Source organism: Pristis pectinata, chromosome 2 (genome assembly GCF_009764475.1).
Source record: "Pristis pectinata isolate sPriPec2 chromosome 2, sPriPec2.1.pri, whole genome shotgun sequence".
NCBI lineage: Eukaryota > Metazoa > Chordata > Chondrichthyes > Rhinopristiformes > Pristidae > Pristis > Pristis pectinata.
Window position 1 is genome coordinate 52,980,495 of NC_067406.1, and position 24,250 is coordinate 53,004,744.

Here is a 24,250-nt window from a genome sequence, read left to right on the forward strand (position 1 = left end):
TCCAGAAGAAATTATGTTCTGAAGGAACAGAGAAACAAAGGACTGCAGATGCTGGAATCTAGAAGAAAAAACAACAAGATGCTGGAGGAACTCAGCAGGTCAGGCAGCATCTGTAGAGAAAAACAGTCAACGTTTCAAGTCAGGACCCTTCTTCAGGACCTGAGTAATGGTCCTGACCTGAAACTTTACCTGTCTGTTTTTCTCCATGGATGCTGCCTGACCTGCTGAGTTCCCCAGCATCTTGTTTTTTTTTATCTACATTGTGAAGGGACAATAATAAACCAATACCAAACCTGTACACTTAAAAGTTAATGTTCATCCCAGAGATATTATTGAAAGGCTATTTAGAATGAAGTCAAACCCTAAACTTCTCCAGTTAAGTTTAGTCCATATTTAGGCATGAACTTGGTGGGTTGAAGGGCCTGTTTCCATGCTGTGTCTCTCCATTTGTGAGGCAAAAGCAGCAATGTCAGAGCAATCAATGTTTTTGGGTGGAAAGCAATATGACACCACCTTAGAGAAGTATCAGTTTAACCACTCACATCTGATCTTCTGAAGTTGCTGTCCAAAGTTATGTAAATAAAGATTATCAGCATTAGTTTCACCATTATTTCTACTATTGTGCCAATGTTAGTACATTGCTGGCAAATCTTTAATACTTTCTAGTATCATTTTACCAAGATAAGCAAATGGAACAATAAAGGGGATCAAATCGCACAGCACAGTGGTGCACTAAAACACAGCAAGAAGCTCTTTTAATATGGTAGTTTGCCCATTTAAGAAATTTCCAGCATCAGACTATAAGTAGGTGGCTCTCCAAAGAAGGAAAGCACAAGAAAGGATTTAAAATGGCAATTCACTCTGCATTTGACCACTTGGTAATCAAATGATGAAAAACAATTGCACGAGGACAAGTTTCATCAAAGTTGTTCAGATGAAATGTTCACTGATTCAAAAATTTGTTTCACTTTGCAGATACTTCCCGAATTAACTATTTTCCAGGATGTTGTGTCATTATTTCAGATTTCCAGCAGACACAGTATTTTGCTTTTTGACAGATTAGGGGCAGTTCCAGCCAGTTAATTTTTGTCATTTATTGTTAATAGCTCAAAATAAAGATCGTTTGTGCTTATGCAATGAATTTCCTTACCAGGAGGATGGAAAGGACCTCAAGTATATAATATGAGGAGAATAAGTAATCCATTCAAATCAATCTATTTTCAACAGAGCTAAGATAATTGATATAATTCCAGTGAAAGCTACTGCCCAAGAAACAATTATAGTCAGTGCTTTGAATCCACGCTGTAAATGTTTATCAATTTCAGCAAATATTGCAAAAGTAAATTTGCATTAATCATATTTTTAAATCCTGCAATGCTGGCAAGGCAACATTTGCCATCCTTAGCTGCACATACTAGGTGTCAACTATCTAGTTTCCAATAAACTGGAATCACAGAAACAAGGTCCTCTTCCCCAAGCATTGTTTGTGAAAGTTAATTTTAAGAAATGACAATCCAACAGTTTGCATGTAAATATTCTGGTGTCAGACCACAAATTACCAAATTCTCAAACTCAAGTTCACAATTCAGCCTTGTGGTATTTAAACAGAACCTCCAGATTGCCAGTCCTGTACCAAAAATACTTGTTACTGTGCACCTAAAGAGGTGACATATCTGCAATTTTCCAATTCCAGCAAAGCAAACATAAAAATTAACACTGAAAATGGGGCTCAAAATGTGCCAACATTGTTCACTATCAATACTAAAATGCACAATATCTCCTTAAATAATACTTTGTGTCCAACGTGAATACTCAGTTATCAAACTAAAACTTCACAAATTCATTCATTGGAAATGTATGTAGAGTAAATGTCTTCTAAATTTTGGAATCAGTTATCCATTACAACAAGATCTAGAGAATTCTACTAAAAACCAACAGAGGTGATACAAAAATATTCTTAGCAACGATGTCCAAACTCCAGAGAAAACTGAGGATATTAACCAATAAATCCTCATGATAACAGTAGCACCACTCAGAAAAAGGATTTTACATCCGGAAACTCCGGGTTCTATGAAACGGTTGGAATGATTTCCTCATTGTGAAGAACATGAGTTGAGTTTTCAGCTTTGATTTTTCAGGGAAAAGCACCATCTCACTCTCAGTTGTTGGGAAGCGATTTTTATAAATTTCAGGATAGGCCTTCTGAAACTGAAAAAAAAATGAAATAGTTTACGATATGATCCAAGGCTGCATAATTTTACAAGTATAATGAATGATATATTCATAACATAATCACAAGCAATCAGCAACTTCCAATGAAAAATCTAAACAAATTGCCAACATGATATCCTTGTCTCTTCAAGAACTTGGTCTGACAACAAATTAGTAACAGCCTAATGGGTGGTGGTGCAATTTCTTCAGTATTGTGAAGTGCATCTGTTCTGTATGTTATCTTATAGGGAAGAGTGTTATACATCCAAGGCTTGGAGCTTGCTACATTTGGGTAACACACAGATAATGAAACAGCTGTCTAAAGCACAAAAATAAAATAGGAAAGATGACAACTAAGACTAATGAGGGAAGTTAGAATTATGTCCTACAAGAGACACAGAAATTGGCCTAAAAAAAAGCAGCAAACCCAAGAAATGTGAATTGTTTAGAACTTAGCAAAGGAAGACCAAGGGTTTAATTAGGAGTGGGAAAAATAGAGTACAACACTAAGCTTGGAAGAACATAAGACTGAATGCAAAAGCTTCTACAAATCTGTGAAGAGGGGAAAAAATGGTGATTTACACAAGCTCCTTACAGTTAGAAGGAGGGGAATTTATAACAAGGAAGAAAAAGCATACCAAGAGAACCAGTACTTCAGGTCTCTGTTCACAAAGGAGGACACAAATTAACTTCTCAGAAACATTTGGGACCTTGAGTCTACCAAGAGAAATTGATGGGATTGAAGGCAAATTGATCCTCAGGGCCCAATAGTCTACATTCCAGAGGACATAAGGAACTGACTCAAGAAACAGTGGATAGTTTAGAGGTTATTTCGCAATATTCTTTGGACTTTGAGTAGAGGAGCAGGGATGTCTTACAGCAATTACACAGGGCCTTGATGTGACTATATCAAATATTGTGTGTATTGGTCTTTGTCCAAGAAAGAATGTTCTTGTATGGAGGGACTGCAAAGAAGCTTTAGCAGACAGATTCCTGTGATGACTGGCCTGACATAGGATGAGAAATTGTGGTGATTGGACATGTATTCACTGGAGTTTAGCAAAATGAGAGGGAACTGATTGAAACTTATGAAATCCCAATGGGACTGGACAGACTAGATGTAAGAAAGATTTTCCTATGATGGAGAAGTCCACAACAAGGGGGCCACAGTCCAAGGATTATAAGATATGCCATTTGGGGGGGGGGGGGGGGGGGGGGGGCAGTGTAAAATGAGACATTTATTCACCAAAAGAGTGGTGAACCTGTGGAATTTCCTATCACAGAAGGCAGTTGAAATCAAATCATTAAATAAATGGAGGAATTTAGAGATAATACCAATGGCTAAAAAGATCAAGAATATGAGAAGAAGGCAGGAAAAGGGTCCTGAAATTTGGATGAACAGCCGTAATTAGATTGAGTGGCAGAGCAAGCTCAAACTTCTTAGACTACTGCATCATAGGGTATGCGATATATCCTCTTTTTGCTTGGAAATTCGCAGCATGGTAGAAAAGAGTGCAATATGAGGAACGGAGAGAAATAAAACCTTTTACTGAGTACTTAAAGAAAAATACTGAGACACAAGCTTCAAAATATTCTGAATTAAAAACGTAATAAAATACTGAAATAGATGGCAGAATTGATTTCTTGCTGTTTTACCTGCTTTAATTTCTTCTTCTTCTCTTTAAAAGACATGCTTTTATCAATTATTATTTCTTCCAGCTGTGCTGTTAAAGCAGTTTGAGGGTTTCTCCAGGGTTCTTTAAAATCTTCAGAACTAATCTGATGACAAAAAGTGCAGGAAGCCAGTGTAGCATCAGCATCAGCACCTGCATATTTTATCTAGGGAAGAAAAAAAATAAAGATACAGCTAAGAACTCTGCCTGTTGAGTGTTTAATCTGAGGCTATAAATCTTAATTTCTCAATAAATTACAAGAGGGGATATTTTGTAACGTTATTCCTTACAAATGGAAAAAATCCTGTTGTGTTGCACTCAATCTAAAATTAAGAGGTCTTTTAAGCACCTGAACTCTTCGGAGGTGAGCCAAGTGTTCCTCTACTGAGCTTTGCAGGTGTTCAGGAACTCCCAATATCTCCTGGTAATGATCCATCATAAAACTCACTAGTCTTGTAGCAAGTAATTCATCAAGATCCACTTCATCCTCTGAGCGCAGGATACAGCGAGAGAAGGTTTGAATCATCTTCAAATTTAAAAGAAAAGTGTATATTTTTTTTTAAAAATACACATTTAATGGACGGTCATTCAAAATTAAATTTCCTGGTTTCTGTTAATATGAAATGAAGCAAATTTATGGAACTGTGTGCAGTGTAATTTCATTTTGCTTCCTGCAGAACTTTTCATTACCTTTGCTGCTAATTTCCACCCTGATCTCACTTTACAAAATCTGTGGAGTTAGGTGGAATGACATGGAATATGACAACACAATGTCAACTTGAATATTATTAAAATTCTTCATAAAGTTATTTTAAAAAAATTCAGCATAGCCTACAGAATTTGCAGGACACTAGAAAAAACAAAGCTTAATAAAGAGGACAAATACAAAGTCCATGTGCACACAAATGTAACTCAGCAGGGAATCCTGTGGTAATAATCATTTAATACAAGGGATTTAATTCTGTAGCATTTTAAGAGGTAGTATTTTGAGAAAGAGGTGAGACAGAATGCCAATGAGGCCAGCAGCTGTATCAGATAGACCACACATAGCCAATGCTATGAAACTAATTTTCAGAATTCAATAAATCTACCTGAGAGCAATTAAGGGAAAATGACTGCCAAGTTTAAATGAGCTGGAAATCATTTAAATAATGCATCCAACCAACACTTCTTTGTACTATTTTTGTGAGACACCATTTTCTATTTGTCTTTGCTTCCACTTAAATTGGATGTATGCTTTTAACTTTTTGCAGAAACCTTCCAAGACTGCTTATTCCTACAAGTTCCTGCTTACCAATGCCAAGCTCATAATACAAGAACAATGTTTAAGTGAAAGTAGAATGTTAAAAAAAAAAGGAAAAATGAATAAGAGACCAGTCCCATTGCCATGGTGTCAGGATCATATATACATATGTTCAATGTCATACAATTAGTTTTCATTGGCTGGTGAATAAATTATCTAAATGCATTTTCCATAAAGGTAGACCAATGATATACAATGGAAAACATCCAAAAGTTAAGGTTATTTTACCAAGCTGAAAGTTTATAACTATTTGATTACAATTCATTATTCCTTGGAGTCATGAAGGATTTCTATCAATTGAGTCAACTGTGTAAATCTCACCAACGTTCTGCTTGCAATAGCATCATGAAGAGGGGGCATTTCAACATTAAGAGCAATTCGGGCCATCATCCGCATTAACAGTTGAAGCTTTCTCCGATTTTCAGGGGGCAAAAGAAGGCAACAAACTTGAAGTGCTTCAATACCAACTTGCTGTTGCTGCAGAAGACCTAGCTTTCAAAAAAAGTACAAAGTTAAACTGAAGGCCACTACATTAAAATTAGGTAAATTAATTTGATATGAAAAATTTAAAATAAATGGGCTAATTGAACCACATGTTACAGCTGCTGCTACACCACAAACTAAAGAAATTACTCAAAGCTAAGGTAATACACCAATATTAATCATCAGACAAGAAGGAAGAGTTCACTACAAACCACATCAGGCGTCTTACCAAATTACTCCTGTCTAAATCAAAAAACTGCATATGCTGAAAATCTGAAATAAGAACAGAAAATGCTGGAAACACTCAAAAGGTCAAACAGCATCTGTGAAAAGAGAAACAGTTAATGTTTCAGGTCTGAGTCCCTTCAACGGTTCTGACCTGCTGAGCGTTTCTAACTTTTTCTGAATTTATTATTTTTATTCTTGTGCTCAAATCTCTTAGCGAGGAACATAAGATCATGTTGCAAGAGTTCTAGAGGTATGTAAAAGAAAGGAAAATTTAGCAAAGGTAAATGTGGTTTCTTTTAGAAGGATCCGGGAGAATTTACAACAAGGGATAAGGAAATGACAGAGGAATTACATAGTTGATGTCTTTAGAAGTTAATGACCATAAAAACTGATAATTCCCAAGAACCTAATGATCTACATCCCAGAGCAATAGAATAAGTGGATGCTCTTTTTGTCCAAAGTTCAGTTTCCTGCAGAGAATAGCATACATGAATCCCACTATACGAGGAAGGAGAGAGAAAACTATTGAAATGTTAGCCTGACAGCAATAATTGGGAAAATGCTGGAATCTATAAGGAGGAATGTGATATCAAGGGACTTAAAAAGTAACCATATTATTACACTTTAAAAGTAACCATATTATTAAGCAAGTTAATATGGATTTTTGAATGGCAACGTAGCGGCTAGCGTAACGCTATTACAGCGCCAACGATCAGGGTTCAATTCCTGCCACTGTTTGTAACGAGTGTGTACATTCTCCCCGTGACCGCGTGGGTTTCCTCTGGGTGCTCCGGTTTCTTCCCACATTTCAAAGACATACTGATTAGTAGATTAACATGGGTGTAATTGGGCGGTGTGGACTCATTGGGCCAGAAGGGCCTGTTACAGTGTTGTATAAATAAAGTTGAAAAAAATCATATTTGACTAACCTATTGTAGTTCTTCTGAGGATTTATGAAGTAGGACAGATATGGGGATTAGTAAATGTGGTAGGTTTGGATTCTCAAACTGATTTTGATAAGGTCTCTCAAAGGACCTTGTTGAACAGAGTACCTGGAATCGGGGGTATACACTAGCATGGATTGAGAAATGATTAACATTAAAAAACAGCAGGAATAAATGGGTCCTTTTCAAGTTGCTTCTGTTATGATTTCAGATTTTCTGCAGTTCTTTGATTTTTCACAAGAGTGCGGCTCACTGCCTCAAAATAAGGGTAGGCAATTTAGGATTAAGAATATATAATGAAGCTCTGGAAATCTTTTTCCCCAAAGTTGTATGAATCTATGACTCAATGGTAATTGACCAACAAAAATATATTAAACTTACCTGCAGGTGATCTTGCACTTAAATTATACTCTCTAGACACAGGCAAAGCAATTTCACTCATGTGCTTGGAGGTGGAGGATGTCGGTGAGGTCCTAAATGAGTACTTTCCTTCAGTATTTACCAAAGAGAAAGACATGCAGGATAGTCAGATCAGTGTGGATCATGCTGATATGCTAGGTCACTTTGAGAATTGATGGTGGGTCTCTTGAAAAACATTAAGATGGACAAGTCCCCAGGGCCTGATGAGATTACCCCAGGTTATTGAGAGTCAAGAGATGAGATTGCTGGCACATTGACCAAGTTTCCTTTCTAGCCACAGGTGAGGTCCAGGAGGACTGGTGAGTAGCTAATGTTGTTCTCCTGTTCAAGAAGGGAAATAGGGATAATCCTGGAAATTATAGGCCGATGAGTCTGATATCAGTGATAGGGAAGCTATTGGAGAGGATTCTTAGGAATAGGATTTATGAGCATTTGGAAAAGCAGGGCCTAATTAGGGACAGTCAGCATAGCTTTGTGTGGGGCAGGTCATGATTCAGCAAGGTCACTAACTTCACTGAGTTTTGAGAGAAGGTGATCGATGAAGGTAGAGCAACGGATGTTGTGTATATGGATTTTATCAAGTCATTCGCTTGGATTCAGAATTGGCTTGCCCACAGAAAACAGAGGCTAGTGGTCAATCGGTGTTATTCTGGCTGGAGGTCCGTGACTAGTGCTGTTTTGCAGGGATCCGTACTGGGATCTCCATAAATGACTTATGGATGAAAATGTGGATGAATAGGTTAGTAAGTCTGCAGATGACAAAAGATTGGTGGTGTTGTGGCTAGTGTAGAAGGTTGCCAAAGGATACATCGGGATATAGATGAGTTGCAGATATGGGTGGAGTAAAGGCAGATGTAGTTTAATCTGGACAAGTGTGAGGTGCTGCACTTTAGGAGATCAAATGTAAAGGTAAAGTACACAATTAATGGCAAGACCCTTAACACTGTTGACGTACCAAGAGATCTTGGGATTCAAGTTCCATAGCTCCCTGAAAGTGGCCGCATAAGTCAATAAGGTGGCACAGGTGGTGTATGGCACGCTTGCCTTTATTAGTCAAAGCACTGAGTTTAAGAGTCACGAAGTTACGTTGCAGTTTTATAAAACTCTGGTTGGGCAGCATCTGGAGTATTCCATTCAATTTTGGTCAACTCGTTATAGGAAGGATGTGGAGGCAATGGAGGGGGTGCAGAAGAGGTTTACCGGGATGCTGCCTGGATTAGAGGGCACGTGCTATAAAGAGAGTTTGAACAAACTAAGGTTGTTTTCTCTTGAGCGACAGAGGCTGAGGGGAGAAGTTAATGAAATTATGAGAGGCTTAGATAGAGTAAACAGCCGGTATGCTTTTTCCACAGGGTCAAAAGGTCCAATAGTAGAGCATGTGCATTTAAGGTGAGGGGGGCAGGTTCAAGGAGACGTGCAGGGTAAGTTTTTTTTTAAAAAAGACAGTGGTGGGTCCCTGAAATGCACTGCCAGGGGCAGTGGTGGGGGAGGCAGATACAATAGAGTCAAGAGACTCTTAGATAGGCATGAATGTGCAGAGACTGGAGGGATATGGACCATGTGCAGGCAGAAGGGATTAGGTGTCATCAGCTTAATTAGTTCAGTACAACATCATGGGCTGAAGGGCCTGTTCCTTTATTATATTGTTCTATGTTCTAATTTATCATGGTAAGCAATTCATTGCGGAATGACATGCTCATTCAAGACATTTTTCAGCTGCTTTATCTTTCAGTTACGATGGGATATCTGCAATGAGCAAAAACATCACACTCCTTTTTTTAAAAATGGTGAGTTCCTGTTTATGGAGTGGGAAACCCCTGGGAGGCCTGCATGCAATAAAAAAAATGAGGAACAGAATGTTTCGTAATTTAAACAATTGCTGCAGAAGTGCAGATTACCACTGCAACACATGTTTCATGAGGAACTGGACAAGATCTTGCCAACACTGGGATTCAGGGTTACTAAAAATGCAACATTAAAAGATGTTTGGCCTAATATTTTCTCTTGCCTCAACCTTACCAAGCAAATGAAGCTACTCAAAATGAAATCAGAAACTTGTAATTTTTATTTAGTTATATTGTGTATATTATTGACTACCCACCTAAAGTGTTAATAAAAAGTTCATAAAACTCAAATGTCAACAAAGGCGCCTTTGGTTTATGAAAGTAGTCTGCTATTGTTTTGAACACATCTCTTTCAAACCCTGGGTACATTGGTCGGTTCAGTTCACTTCCATTTGGCCCTGAGAAAAGGGGGGAAAAAAAAACAAGTCATACAAAAACAGCTTGGACCACATAACCATACAATGTACCTGGACTCATATGGAAGAGAATGAACAGAGTAATTACCTTAAATGATGGAAATTTGACCCCCAAAAGTAAAGTAGTGCCAGTGCATCCTGGAGCAACAGTTGAAGCCTACTGCAAGACTACTTGCAGAAAAAAATTGTTCCCTCTTTCTGTGGACTGCTGCACCAATCAAAGGTGATGGCAGGGATGGTCCCACGGGTTGTCAATGTGGTTGGGAGAACAACATTTGTCACGTTTCCAGCCTCAGTATTCTGCTGTGGGAGGAACTTCTCAGTCACCAAAGTCAAAATGGTGATTGATGGGCATATCCTCGCCATGGATGTAATGTACGTAAATACTCTGCATACCTTGTCCCTGAAGACCAAGCAGCTGACTGTCCTCCAGCAGCTCCCATTGCTGCTGGTGACGTCTGGTTCTGGCTGGTGACTTCAACTGCATCATTGATGCGACTGGTTAATCCGGCAGTGCCGGCAGCAGATTGGAAAGCACCTTCAGACTCCTGATGGAAATGGCAAAAGATGCAAAGGTGTGCGATGTCTTCAGCAACCCAATGCACAGTAGCAATTCACCTGTTGAGACAAGATTGCTCAGCCCAGTCCAAAACAGGCTTGCCTTTGTGTCAAAGGTAGTCATAGCCAGATCTGCTGTTGTCATGCTGGTGTGCTCCTCGGACCACTGCCTCCTTCGAGCTAACTCACCTGCAGGAAGACTAGAAGGCAGACAGGGGGATATGGAAGTTGAATGTAAAGTTGCTGACCCCAGAGAACATAGAGGAACTAGCAAGGGACTAGGCAGGTTGGAGAACCATGAAGCTTGGCACTGCACTGGTGGGAAGGAACTAAGGAGAACATCAAAAGGTTCTTGTCCTCCATGGAGCACAGAAACCAAGACAGAGTCAGAGGGAATTGTGTCAACTCCAGATCAACTTGCAGAATCTTCCCCTTCTGCAGTCAAGGGGTGGAAGCGAGGGAGGAACTCTGAGGCAAAGAGCAGCAAGACTTGTTCTTTGCCTCAGAACCCACCAAGATCATTTTCCAATCCAAAGCCCAATCTGTGGTCATGCTACTTCTTTCACAGGGGAGTGGGGGAGCTCTGTGATCCACAGCCTTAAAGAGGAAGACTCAGTAACATCCTTGCAGACAGACATTAATGCTCTGTAAATCCTTCTGTCAGTCTGCATAACTGCAAGGCCACAGACATCACAGCCTCCCAGAACTTCCTGTCTTATCACAGAGATCTTAGACAACAGCAAGGAGACCAGCCACCAACCCTGGAGGAGCCAACAGGCTTCATCCATGCCCTTGAATAGAATAAAACTCCCAGAAGTGACCGTTTACCAGCTGAAGTCTACCAAGTCTGTGGGATGGGATGGGGCCCAAACGTGCTGGAAGTGTACAATGCTACATTTCTAGCTGGCAGCATGTCAAAATCCATGAGGAAGGAAGCATCACCCACATTTAAGAGATAACAAGCAGAAGGATGAGAAGACATATCAGGACAGAAAGTTGGGGGTTGGGGGAAGTGTACTGAACATTGCCCTTGTTCTGAAGGCCACCTTTGTGTGTGGCTGCATCAAGCTGTGTGTAGAACCAAAGTATGCAAGCACCAAGTGTCACTACATGCTGAGGTTCTACCTGTCCATAGTATTGAAGGATGAGTGTTGCCTCATTGTCGCGCAACTCCCCATTCAGTTGGACATTGCCGCACTACCTGTCCATCGTGAAAATATTCTTTCAGGAAAACACATCAAGTCCATCAGGCAGTGGGAAGCATAGAACATCCTACAGGCACAATGGAAAAGGACACGATGAATCCTGTGGGATGGTTTCCTGAGCAGACTGTCAGAACCTTTTGGCAGAATGCCTCATCGTTAGAACTCACCAACAAGCACCAAGAGCCCGTTTGGCTGGTAGTGAGAGGGGCCCTCCCCATTAGATCCTTCCAGCATGGTCAGAATCTCACTCCCAATGAACGCTGCCCTTGGGACAGTTGTAATGAGGATAAGACAATCACTCACCTCATTGGTGATTGCAGATTTGCAAAGGTTGTCTAGAACAGGAAGCAGCATTCCTTTGAGCTTCATCTCGAGCAGCTGCCTGACATAGGACTCTGATCTACAGGCTGTTCCCAGGGACTCATACTGAGACAAACATTAAATGCTGCTGAAAGATCATCAACTCAGTGAAAGGTGCATCAAACTACCAAAATAAATTTGGAAGGAATACTAGGAGAAAATAAAAATGATGGAAATGCTCATCACCTCAAATTGTGGAACTCATAACGTAGTTTGAATGGTTGCAATATGTCCAGATGAAAGACTAGGTGCTGTTCCTCAAGCTAGCACCAAGCTTTGTTGGAAGTGCAAAAGACCAAGATGGAAGGAGAGAATTAAAGTGACAACTGGAATCTTGAGTTATATTTGCCAACTGAACATTTGTCTCAACAAAACATTCATGCAATTTGCATTGAGTGTCCCAGCTAAAGGGACAGATAACCAGGTTAGTCTGGTCTCATTGCTACGTATGCTATTCCAGAAACCATCTTTAGCTGGACTCTAGTTTATGCAGTTTCTCCAGAAGAATGCTAAAAGGTACATTTTCCCTGCAGACATGCATACTGTGATTCCAAACAACAAATATACACCAAACACTATATCACCATCAGCTGCACCATAGTAAAGCTGAACCAAGGAATGATTCCAATGCAAGTGTGCCGATTAAGTTTCTAACCAAACTCACTTGAATATCACCAAATAGAAAATCTGGCATGAACCAGCACAACTGGGCATAATTATAAACTTGCTGAATGTTCTTCATCCATTTAAAGCTGCTAACTGGGTAGGGGGAAAAGGTAGCTTATCTTTGCACTTTAAAGCATTAATTTTTACAAATGCCCTGAAAAGGTGAATGGAATCTGCATTTTTAAATTATAGTTTGAAACACTGTTGCAAGAACATCAAGGAAAATTAGTCACGTTGAATAGATTGGTATTCAAAATTCCTTTTAAATTTAAAGTATGGATTTAAAGTTAATGCTCAATCTGTACAATTCTGTATGCGAAAGGGCTATTATTCTAAAAACATTTCCATGAGTTCCCAAATTCAAGGTCAACAATAACAGTAAACTCAGGACCACCATGATTATTCTCCAGCAGCTCCCAGCAGACTTTATTTGCAAGCCTATTTAAAATATGGGAAGTGTCATGGCACCAGACAATTTAGATTTAGAAATACATTCACTCTTTCAAGTCCAAACAAGTTCCATCAAGTTTCTGCAATTGAAAAATTTACAAGTCTAATTCATCCAATGGATTTATTTTAACAAGGTCAAAAGATTATAGGCAACTACATTCATACTTACAGTTTGCCAGACACCTCATAGCTGACAGAACCCAATGTGGAAGCTCTTCTATTTAAAAAAAAGATTTTCAGGTTATTTTTAAGCACCGTTTACATTTTTTCCTTTCCTTCCAAGAAAATTCATAACCTATAACATCATCTTTTAAACAACTTTACCCTTGCTTTGAAAGGTATTCTCTGTAACTTCCACAGGCTTCAGGTTTTGCAACAAAGACACTCTGGTACATGGCAAAACAGAGATCCAGAGAATCTTGAGATTTGATCACTAGTCTTTATTGATCTCAGCTGAATAATATTTTATACATTTTAATTAGTCTAAATGTACTGGGCAAAGGGTGGGGGGGGGGGGGGGGGAAGAAAAATCAAAAGTCTTTGATTTTTGCTCTCAATTCCCATGTAGCAGTTTTGACTGGGAGAGTGCATGTTTGGATGTCAGACCAACTTGGCTGTGATAGCCCATACATCACAAAAAAGTTGACCCTGGCATTGCTGGTTTCTAAATACCAGGACAATAATTAGGACCTGAACTAGAGCACAGAAAACCCAGTTGCATGAAATTTAGCTTTTGGATTCATCTTGAGCTAATTGTTATCATTTGATTCACCAAAAGCAAGAGACTTGGGCCAGCAACTGGAATCCCACAAACAATAATCACAGGATCAAAGAACAAAACTTTGAGAAAAAAGGTAAAAGTTTCTCAAAATCAAAAATGCAAATAAGTAATTTGCTTTTAAAATATTTTTAATTAATGAAAATAATTTCTCAATGTCATTTTAGCATTTAATCTAAATTCTTCAGATGTTAAATATACATACCCAATTTATTCTCTAGAATTACCACACCTTGTTTATTAACATGACGAACATTATAGATGATATATTTGGGATCGAGATGTTTAGGATCCAACACTCCTTCCAGAGAAGCAAGCCCTAGGATTTTCTGCAAACTGGAAAATGGGCAAATGCAAATTTTATCAATTTTTCTCTTAGAGACATACCATATAAACAGCTATTAATTTCATACCTTAAAATCAGTGCAATAAACATTTTACAATAACTCCCTTAACAACTTGATTAATAGGCAAATATCATAGAAGCCTATACCATTCCTTCCTCAGTGCACTAGATTTTTTCTTAAAATATTCATTGTCAAGACATTGATATTGTTAACATGACCAGCATTTCTGCCTACCCCAAGTGGGACATAATAGTTGACCTGCAACCACTAAAGTCCAGTAGCTTGAAACAATGGAACATCTTGCAAGGCCACTTTAAAGAGCAATTAAACAAAAAGAATCCCATACTTTAATCCAGATAGGAACAAAGGGTGATTTAAGAATAGTGAACAAGCAGGGTTTTAATACCAATTCAAAAAAATTATTTTATTAACACCAGATTTCAATTTTGAAACTGCATTCAAGGATAGACTCACTTCATTGGATAAATTGCCCAGTAACCTAACCACACTACCAAAATCCTAGCTCTAAAGCCTGCAATTAAGCCATACATTTTCTACTGCAATCACTGCATTCCAAAAGCAATGGCTGAAGGACCAGGAACTATACAATTTGTTAAAGTATTGCAAAGCAAGGGCACCACTCAGTTGATTGTATTCTTAAATTCCACTCTGTTGACAAATTCAAAATTCTCACTGCATACAAACCCATGCAGTCTTATTCCATCCATTGCTATTTTTTTTCCACATTGTACATCTTGGTAAAGGGATCATTTTCTTCATTTCTGGCCAATGGTGCATCCTATGCCCAGACCTCATCTCTCCACCACCTACCAATCAGAGAAGTACAGCACAGAAATAGGCCTTTCGGCCCAACTCATTCATGTCATCAAGGTGCCCACCTAAGCTACTCCCATTTGCCTGTGTTTAGCCTGTATCCCTCCTTATTCAAATGTCCTTTAAATGTCATTATTGTACCTGCCTCAACTACTTTTTCTGGCAGCTCATCCCATATACACATCACCCTCTGTGTGATGAAGTCACCCCTCAGGTCCCCTTTAAATTTTACCCCTCAGGCCTTAATTTTTGGCCTCTAGTTTTTGGTCCCCTTTCACTTGGAAAAGACTGTGTGCATTCACCCCACCTATGCCCCTCATGATTTTATACACCTCTATATGGTCACCCCTTGGTCTCTTCATTCCAAGGAATAAAGTTCTAGCCTGCCCAACATCTCCCTATAACCCAGGCCCTTGAGTCCTGGCAACATTGTTGTAAATCTTCTTTGCGCTCTTTCCAGTTTGATGATGTTCTTCCTATTTCTTGTGATGAAAGAGACTGCTGATCCAAAAAGGTGAAGTCATAGTCATAGAGTCAGAGTGGAAACAGGCCCTTTGGCCCAGTGTGTCCATGCCAACCAAGTTGCCTTCCTGAGCTAGTCCCATTACCTGCTTTTGGGTCATATCCCTCTAAACTTTTCCTATCCATGTAACTGTCTAAAATAGAAATCTATAAATTTACATTCCATCAACTCCCTCATACGCTCTTCACTACATTGGAAGCATTATACAAACAGAAGAGATTCTCTTACATTTTTGCTAACCATTTAAACACTCACAGTCAAATCATGACTTTTTTTAAAAATCTTGCTTCAGAGAAAGTGATCTTAGGATCCAAATTACAAATTTATTCTCTTTGGCACTTTGCTCTGCAAAACCCTGTAATGCAATGTAGATACACCGCTCTGCACCCTTCATCTAGTAATTTCTCTCCTCGGTCATTTCAACTGGATCATCAATTTCCCTCCTTGCCTCTCACTATTTTGCCCCCAAACTCACCATGCAAACAACGTCTCAGTCTTTCCACTGCTGTCCAAACATTTGTTACATTTAAAGGCATACACAAATCCTCGATCACCTTTCAATAAGTAGTTCAGGGCAAGATTGAAGATTACAGGCCAAAACTTGTTGCCAGCATTGAGCTGCCTGCACCCACTGCTGACCTTGAAGCAAGAAGCTTTTTCATAACAACTAGTGTCAACTTGCTGCAACAAATTCTATTCATCTAAGAAGTTCCAACAGGGTCTTATTTTGATGTCATGCTGTTGTGTCAACAGGCCAGAATAAGCCCCACTCACAAAAGTTAAGAATATTATGTTATTGAATGGAAAAGACACTCAAAATGAAATTTAAATAATTTAAAATAAATTAAAGCTTAAAAAGAAGATAATGAAAAAATATTTGAACCATGATTAATTAAAAATACAAGTTGTCTTTACTTAATGGCAACTCTTGCAGCTGTTTCTTTCCATTTAATGATGATTATTGTTCCAGTGCCAGGTCCAACTGGCACACATTTAGCAGGCAAATTGCTCAAGTACAATTGCTTTGGGAATTGCAGAAAATTCATATTCCATTGCTGAACTCCAAAAGTGCAGTTGGAAAATCCACCAATAAGAACATCCAGCAAATTGGGATTTGCTCATCTATGGAAAATCTCAAATTTGGAGGCATTTGCAGCGAGAAATATCAGTAGTTTAGCATAGAAATGTCAATATTTCCCAATGGGTTCTGACCCACATTTAGAGCATTCTAAAGAAAATTCTGGGGTGGGTGCAAGGGATGCTGGAGAAGGAAAGAAAGATAACAAGGAGGAAGGAAAAACTATACATACTGTGCTAGCGTCATTGATTTCCAGATGCCTTCCACAGTTCCCTGGGACACCTCTTCCCGATGTACAATTCTGCATTCTGATACTTCCCCAATTGCAATGCTGTGGCGTTTGTGCCACAATTCAGAATTCTGCAATAGATCGAATGAAGAGAGTGGTGACTCACAATTAAATGATTAAACTTGGATATCTAATTCTATGCCCTATTCAACTACCTGTAAATAGGCAATGCCCACTCTCCTTCAATGTTTCTGGGCATGTCTGGTCAAAAATCTCAGTAAATGCAAAAGATTGCAGCATGCTGTTGTACAGAGGGACTTGGGAGTGCTTGTGCATGAATCACAAAAGATTAGTTTGCAGGTGCAACAGGTTATCAAGAAGGCAAATAGAATTGCAAGAGGGATTGAATTTAAGAGCAGAGAGGTTATGCTGCAACTGTACAGGATACTGGTGAGGCTGCACCTGGAGTACTGCTTGCAGTTCTAGTCTCCTTACTTGAGGAAGTTCACCAGGTTGATTCCGGAGATGAGGGTGTTAGCCCATGAGGAGAGGTTGAGTCGCCTGGGACTGTACTTCAGAAGAATGAGAGGGGATCTTATAGAAGCATATAAAATTATGAAAGGGATAGATAAGATAGAGGCAAGAAGGTTGTTTCCACTGGTAGGTGACACTAGACTAGGAGACATAGCCTCAAGATTTGGGGGAATAGATTTAGGATGGAGATGAGGAGAAACTGCTTTTCCCAGCGAGTAGCGAATCTGTGAAATTCTCTGCCCAGGGAAGCAGTGGAGGCTACCTCATTAAATACATCTAAGACACAGTTAGATAGATTTTTGCATAGCAGGGGAATTAAGGGTTATGAGGAAAAGGCAGGTAGGTGGATCCCAGTCCATGGCCAGATCAGCCATGATCTTATTGAATGGCGGAGCAGGCTCGGCGGGCCAGATGGCCTACTCCTGCTCCTATTTCTTATGTTCTCATATGTATACAATCAATAGTGAGTGGCATTAAAAAGTTTCTCTATTGACTCTGGACTTCATAGAACAAAATCATCAGATCAAACGAGGGCAAGGCCTGATAACCACATTCTACTCTGCTTCAATATTACATATCGATTGTCACTTGAAAAAAGCACCTCGGGCAGCGGGAGTATAGCATATACTCTGGGAGGAGGAGTTTCAAATGTCCATTACCAGAGCAATTCACTCATGTTACCACTGAATGAACCCTGAACGACACAGTTACCAGACCGTGCTGGAGAAAGAAACAATGAGAGGAGAAATCTACTTTATCCTCAGCAATCAGTGCACCACATCTACGTGGCCTTGTATATCACACACTCTGCCATCATCATGCCAGAACAACAAATGAGCGATAGAAGATTATCACAGCAGCAAACCAGATGTTCCCAAAAATAAGAGCCAATCTAGCAAAACTACGCTGGTGAAATGTTGACAATCTTCAGCCAAAAGTGGATAATCCATTTTTACCTTCTCCTGATGTTTCCAATGATGTTAACCTTCAGATAAATTTTATTCACTTCACATCATAAATGCAATGAGACAAAAGGTAATAGACCCCAATTTCACCACATCTATTACTGCAGACACAAGGTCTGGAACAACTACAATCACAGCAATAGCATCTACCACAGTGGAAATTTTTCCAACTGTTCTGGTTGTAAAATATAGAACAAAACAAATTACTTCCCGATAGGTTCCCTGAACCAGCAAAGTAACAGAAAGGATCGCTGATGGTGTTAGCAAACTGTACTTAACAATGCTCAAGTCTCTAGTTCTCAACTGGGGTCCACCACTCAACACTACCTAATCTAAACCAAAAAGCAAGGTAAAAACAACATGGAGAAAGTAAGCAGATTCTACACAAACAAACCAGAGTATTGATGAGGAAAACTCTCCACTGGCTGGAATCAATTGCACTTCTTGGAAACCAATCCTTCTGGCCCCAGGATATTGCTACAGAAGTTCCTCAGAGCAGAGTCCGAGACCCAATCATTTTCAGACGATTCATCAATAAATGGCTTTCATCGTGGGTATGATGTTTGCTGATAACCCTGATATCCACAGTCCCATTTGCAATTCCTCAAATATTAAAGCAGGACATGCTTGCATACAACAAGACATAAACAATCTGTCTTGAGCCGATTTGTAGTGATATGCAACTAATACAAGTAATTATATCCCATCAATAAATTGGGGGAAGTAGATCACCATTGACCAGGAAAAACTAATTGGAACAGTTCTATAGAAATAATAACAGTTCCATGTAGGACAATGGACGTTATTTAATTGGCAACACAAGAGACTGCAAATGCTGGAATCTGGAGCAAAAAGCAAACTACTGGAGAAAATCAGCAGGTCAGGCAGCATCAGTGGAGGCAAAGGTTTAATCGATATTTCAGGTTGACACCCTGCATCAGAACTGAGAATGTAAGGGGAAGATAGCCAGTATAAAGAGGTGAGAGGGAGGGGTGAGGCAGGGGCTGGGAGTGATATATAGAACCAGGTGAGGCGGGGGATGATAGGCAAATAGAGCCAGCTGGGGGAGGGGGAGAAGGGAGTTTAGAGACAGAAGCTGGTGGGTGATGAATGCAACCAGATAAGGGAGGGATGATGGACAGATGGAAGTAGATGTGGGAGGGAATAGGAAGGGTAGGCCAAGGGAGAAGAACCCCAGGTGGAAAGACACGTGGGTGATGAGCAGGCAGAACCAGGTGGGGGAAGGTGACAAATCTAGACATCTGGGTTCTATTCTTTTGAATCTTAATTAGAAAATAGAAACGTAGAAAAACTACAGCACAATTCAGGCCCTTCGGCCCACAAAGCTGTGCCGAACATGTCCCTACCCTAGAAATTACTAGGTTTACCCATAGCCCTCTATTTTATTCAGCTCCATGTACCTATCTAACAGTCTCTTGAAAGACCCTATCATATCTGCCTCCACCACAGTTTCTGGCAGCCCATTCCACGCACTCACCACTCTGAGTAAAAAACTTACCCCTGACATCTCCTCGATATCCATTCCCCAGCATCTTAAACCTATGTCCTCTTGTGGCCACCATTTCAGCCCTGGGGAAAAGCCTGTGACTATCCACCCGATCGATACGTCTCATCATCTTATACACCTCTAAAAGGTCCCCCCTCATCCTCAGTCTCTCCAAGGAGAAAAGGCCGAGTTCCCTCAGCCTGCTTTCATAAGGCATGCTCCGCATTCCAGGCAGCATCCTTGTAAATCTCTTCTGCACCCTCTCTATGGCTTCCACATCTTTCCTGTGGTGAGGGGACCAGAACTAAGCACAATACTCCAAATGGGGTCTGACCAGGGACCTATGTAGCTGCAACAATACCTCTTGGCTCCTAAATTCAATTCCCCGATTGATGAAGGACAATACACCATATGCCTTCTTAACCACAGATTCAACCTGCGCAGCTGCTTTGAGCGTCCCATGAACTCGGACCCCAAGATCCCTCTGATCCTCCACACTGCCAAGAGTCCTACCATTAATACTATATTCCGCCAACATATTTGACCTACCAAAATGAACCACTTCACTTATCTGGGTTGAACTGCATCTGCCACTTCTCAGGCCAACTTTGCATCCTATCTATGTCCCTCTGTAACCTCTGACAGCCCTCCAAACTATCCACAACCCCACCAACCTTCGTGTCATCCGCAAACTTACTAACCCACACCTCCACTTCCTCATCCAGCTCATTTATAAAAATCACAAAGAGTAAGGGTCCCAGTACAGATCCCTGAGGTACACCACTGGTCACCGACCTCCACTCAGAATACGACCCTTCAACAACCACTCTTTGCCTTCTGTGGGCCAGCCAGTTCTGGATCCACACTGCAATGTGCCCTTGGATCCCATGTCTCCTCACCTTCTCCATAAGCCTTGCATGGGGTACCTTATCAAACGCCTTGCTGAAATCCATATACACTACATCCACTACTCTCCCTTCATCGATGTGCTTAGTCACATCCTCAAAAAATTCAATCAGGCTCGTAAGGCAGGACCTGCCCTTGACAAAGCCATGCTGACTATTCCTAATCATATTATACATCTCCAAATGTTCATAAATCCTGCCTCTCAGGATCCTCTCCATCAGCTTACCAACCACTGAGGTAAGACTCACTGGTCTATAATTTCCTGGGCTATCTCTGCTCCCTTTCTTGAATAAGGGAACAACATCTGCAACCCTCCAATCTTCCAAAACCTCTCCCGTCTCCATCGATGACGCAAAGATCATCGTCAGAGGCTCAGCAACCTCCTTCCTCGCCTCCTACAGCAACCTGGGGTTCATCTCATTCGGTCCCGGCGACTTATCTAACTTGATGCTTTCCAAAACTTTCAGCACCACCTGTTTTCTAATATCTACATGCTCAAGCTTTTCAGGCCACTGCATGTCCCCACTACAATCCCCTAGATCCTTTTCCGTAGTGAATACTGATGTAAAGTATTCATTAAGTACCTCTGCTATTTCTTCCAGATCCATACACACTTTCCCACTGCTGCACTTGATAGGCCCTATCCTTTCGCATCTCATCTTCTTACTCTTCACATACTTGTAGAACACCTTGGGGTTTTCCTTAATCCTGCCCGCCAAGGCCGTCTCATGTCCCCTTCTGGCTCTCGTAATCTCTTTCTTAAGTTCCTTCCTTTTAGCCGTGTACTCTTCCAGATCTCTAACATTACCTAGCTCTCTGTACCTATTGTATGCTTTTCTTTTCCTTTTGACTAGATTTATTATAGCCTTCATATACCACGGTTCCTGTATCCTCTCGTGACTCCCGTCTCATTGGAACATGTCTATACAGAACGCCACACAAATACCCCCTGAAGATTTGCCACATATCTTCTGTACTTTTCCCAGAGAACATTTGTTCCCAATTTAATCTTCCAATTTCCTGCCTGAGAGCCTCATAATTCCCTTTACTCCAAGTAAACACCTTTCTGGTCTACCTGTTCCTATCCCTCTCCAGTGCTAACATAATGGAGATAGAATTATGATCACTATCACCAAAATGTTCACCCACTGAGAGATCTGATGCCTGACCAGGTTCATTTCCCAATATCAAATCAAGCACAGCCTCTCCTCTTGTAGGTCTATCTACATACTCTGTCAAGAACTCTTCCTGAACACACTTAAACTCCACCCCATCTAAACCCCTCACTGTCTGGAGATGCCAATCGATGTTTGGGAAATTAAAATCCCCCATCACAACAACTGTTATTCTCATACCTTCCTAGGATCTGCTTCCCTATCTGCTCCTCAATAACCCTGTCACTATTGGGCGGCCTATAAAAAAGACACCAAGTAAAGTTATTGACCCCTTTCTGTTCCTACCTCCACCCACAGCGACTCCGTAGACAATCCCTCCACAACGTCCACCTTTTCCGCAGCCGTGACACTATCCCTGATCAACAGTGCCACTCCCCCACCTCTTTTGCCTCCCTCCCTGTCCTTTCTGAAACATCTAAAACCCGGCACTTGAATCAACCATTCCAGCCCCGGAGCCATCCAAGTCTCCGTAATGGCCACCACATCGTAGCTCCAAGTATCAATCCAAGCTCTAAGCTCATCCGCCTTGTTCACAATACTCCTTGCGTTCAAATAGACACATCTCAAGCTTGTCTGAACACTTCCCTTCTTTATCACCTGCCTATGGTACTTACTCCTAGCTTCCTCTATTTGAGAGCCAAACACCTCTTCCCCAGTCTCTCCAGTATGGATCCCACCCAACAATTCTAGTTTAAACTCTCCCCAGTAGCCTTAGCAAACCTCCCCGCCAGTATGTTGGTCCCCCTGGGATTCAAGTGCAACCTGTCCTCTTTGAACAGGTCATACCTGCCCCAAAAGAGGCCCCAATGACCCAGAAAACTGAATCCCTGCTCCTTACTCCAATCCCTCAACCATGCATTTAACCTCCTCCTCAATCTGTTCCTATACCCACTATCGCTTAGCACATGCAGTAATCCGGAAATTATTACCTTTGAGGTCCTGCTTCTCAACTTCCTTCCTAATTCTCTATAGTCTCTTTTCAGGACCTCATTCCTTTCCCTACCTATGTCGTTGGTACCAATATGTACCACGACCTCTGGCTGTTCTCCCTCCCCCTTCAGGGCATCTTGGACGCGATCTGAAACATCCCAGACCCTGGCACCTGGGAGGCAAACTACCTTCCGAGTTTCTTTCCTGCGTCCACAGAATCGCTTGTCTGCCCACCTAACTATAGAGTCCCCTATCACTAGTGCCCTCCTCACTCCTTCCCTACCCATATGAGCCACAGGGCCGGGCTCTGTGCCAGAGACACTGCCACTGTTGCTTCCCCCAGGTAGGCTGTCTCCCCCAACAGTACTCAAACAGGAGTACTTATTGTCAAGGGGTACAGCCACAGGGGTACTCTCTAGTACCTGACTCTTCCCCTTCACCCTCCTGACTGTGACCCAATTGCCTGATTCCGATGGTCCCGGTGTGACTACCTGCAGAACCTAGAAAGGTGTGAGAATAACAGAGTTGTTGTGATGGGGGATTTTAATTTCCCAAACATCGATTGGCATCTCCAGTCAGTGAGGGGTTTAGATGGGGTGGAGTTTGTTAGGTGTGTTCAGGAAGGGTTCTTAACACAGTATGTAGATAGACCTACAAGAGGAGAGGCTGTGCTTGATTTGATATTGGGAAATGAACCTGGTCAGGTGTCAGATCTCTCAGTGGGTGAACATTTTGGTGATAGTGATCATAATTCTATCTCCATTACGTTAGCACTGGAGAAGGATAGGAACAGACAGACTAGAAAGGCGTTTACTTGGAGTATAGGGAATTATGAGGCTCTCAGGCAGGAAATTGGAAGATTAAATTGGGAACAGATGTTCTCTGGGAAAAGTACAGAAGATATGTGGCAAATCTTCAGGGGGTATTTGTGTGGCGTTCTGCATAGACATGTTGCAATGAGACAGGGGAGTCACGAGAGGATACAGAAACCGTGGTGTACGAAGGCTATAATAAATCTAGTCAAAAGGAAAAGAAAAGCATACAAATGGTACAGAGAGCTAAGTAATGTTAGAGATCCGGAAGAGTACAAGGCTAAAAGGAAGGAACTTAAGAAAGAGATTACGAGAGCCAGAAGGGGACATGAGACGGCCTTGGCGGGCAGGATTAAGGAAAACCCCAAGGTGTTCTACAAGTATGTGAAGAGTAAGAAGATGAGATGCGAAAGGATAGGGCCTATCAAGTGCAGCAGTGGGAAAGTGTGTATGGATCTGGAAGAAATAGCGGAGGTACTTAATGAATACTTACGTCAGTATTCTCTACGGAAAAAGATCTAGGGGATTGTAGTGGGGACGCAGCGGCCTGAAAAGCTTGAGCATGTACATATTAGGAAAGAGGAGATGCTGAAACTTTTGGAAAGCATCAAGTTAGATAAGTTGCCGGGACTGGATGAGATGTACCCAAGGTTGCTGTGGGAGGCGACGGAGGAGATTGCGGAGCCTCTGACGATGATCTTTGCCTCATCGATGAAGACGGGAGAGGTTTTGGAAGATTGGAGGGTTGCGGATGTTGTTCCCTTATTCAAGAAGGGGAGTAGGGATAGCCCAGAGAATTATAGACTGGTGAGTCTTACCTCAGTGGTTGGTAAGCTGATGGAAAAGATCCTGAGAGGCAGGATTTATGAAC

General features: G+C 41.0%; 1 protein-coding gene across 2 annotated transcripts in view; it reads right to left on the reverse strand.

Annotated features, from left to right (window-relative positions):
* Nucleotides 1-202: 202 nt before the first annotated feature.
* The window catches only part of LOC127583805 (DEP domain-containing protein 1B-like), a 35,911-nt gene continuing 11,863 nt past the window's right edge, over nt 203-24,250 (reverse strand). The window contains exons 4-11 of one of the 2 annotated variants that reach the window (XM_052040174.1): nt 16,554-16,681; nt 13,772-13,875; nt 12,931-12,978; nt 9,364-9,504; nt 5,509-5,675; nt 4,234-4,410; nt 3,868-4,050; nt 203-2,208 (exon numbers count right to left, since the gene is read on the reverse strand). In XM_052040174.1, the coding sequence (XP_051896134.1) occupies nt 2,047-2,208; nt 3,868-4,050; nt 4,234-4,410; nt 5,509-5,675; nt 9,364-9,504; nt 12,931-12,978; nt 13,772-13,875; nt 16,554-16,681 (1,110 nt within the window). In that variant the 3' untranslated portion in view covers nt 203-2,046. Of the gene's footprint in view, nt 2,209-3,867; nt 4,051-4,233; nt 4,411-5,508; nt 5,676-9,363; nt 9,505-12,930; nt 12,979-13,744; nt 13,876-16,553; nt 16,682-24,250 lie in introns of both variants that reach the window. The other variant, XM_052040166.1, reaches the window with a different exon arrangement.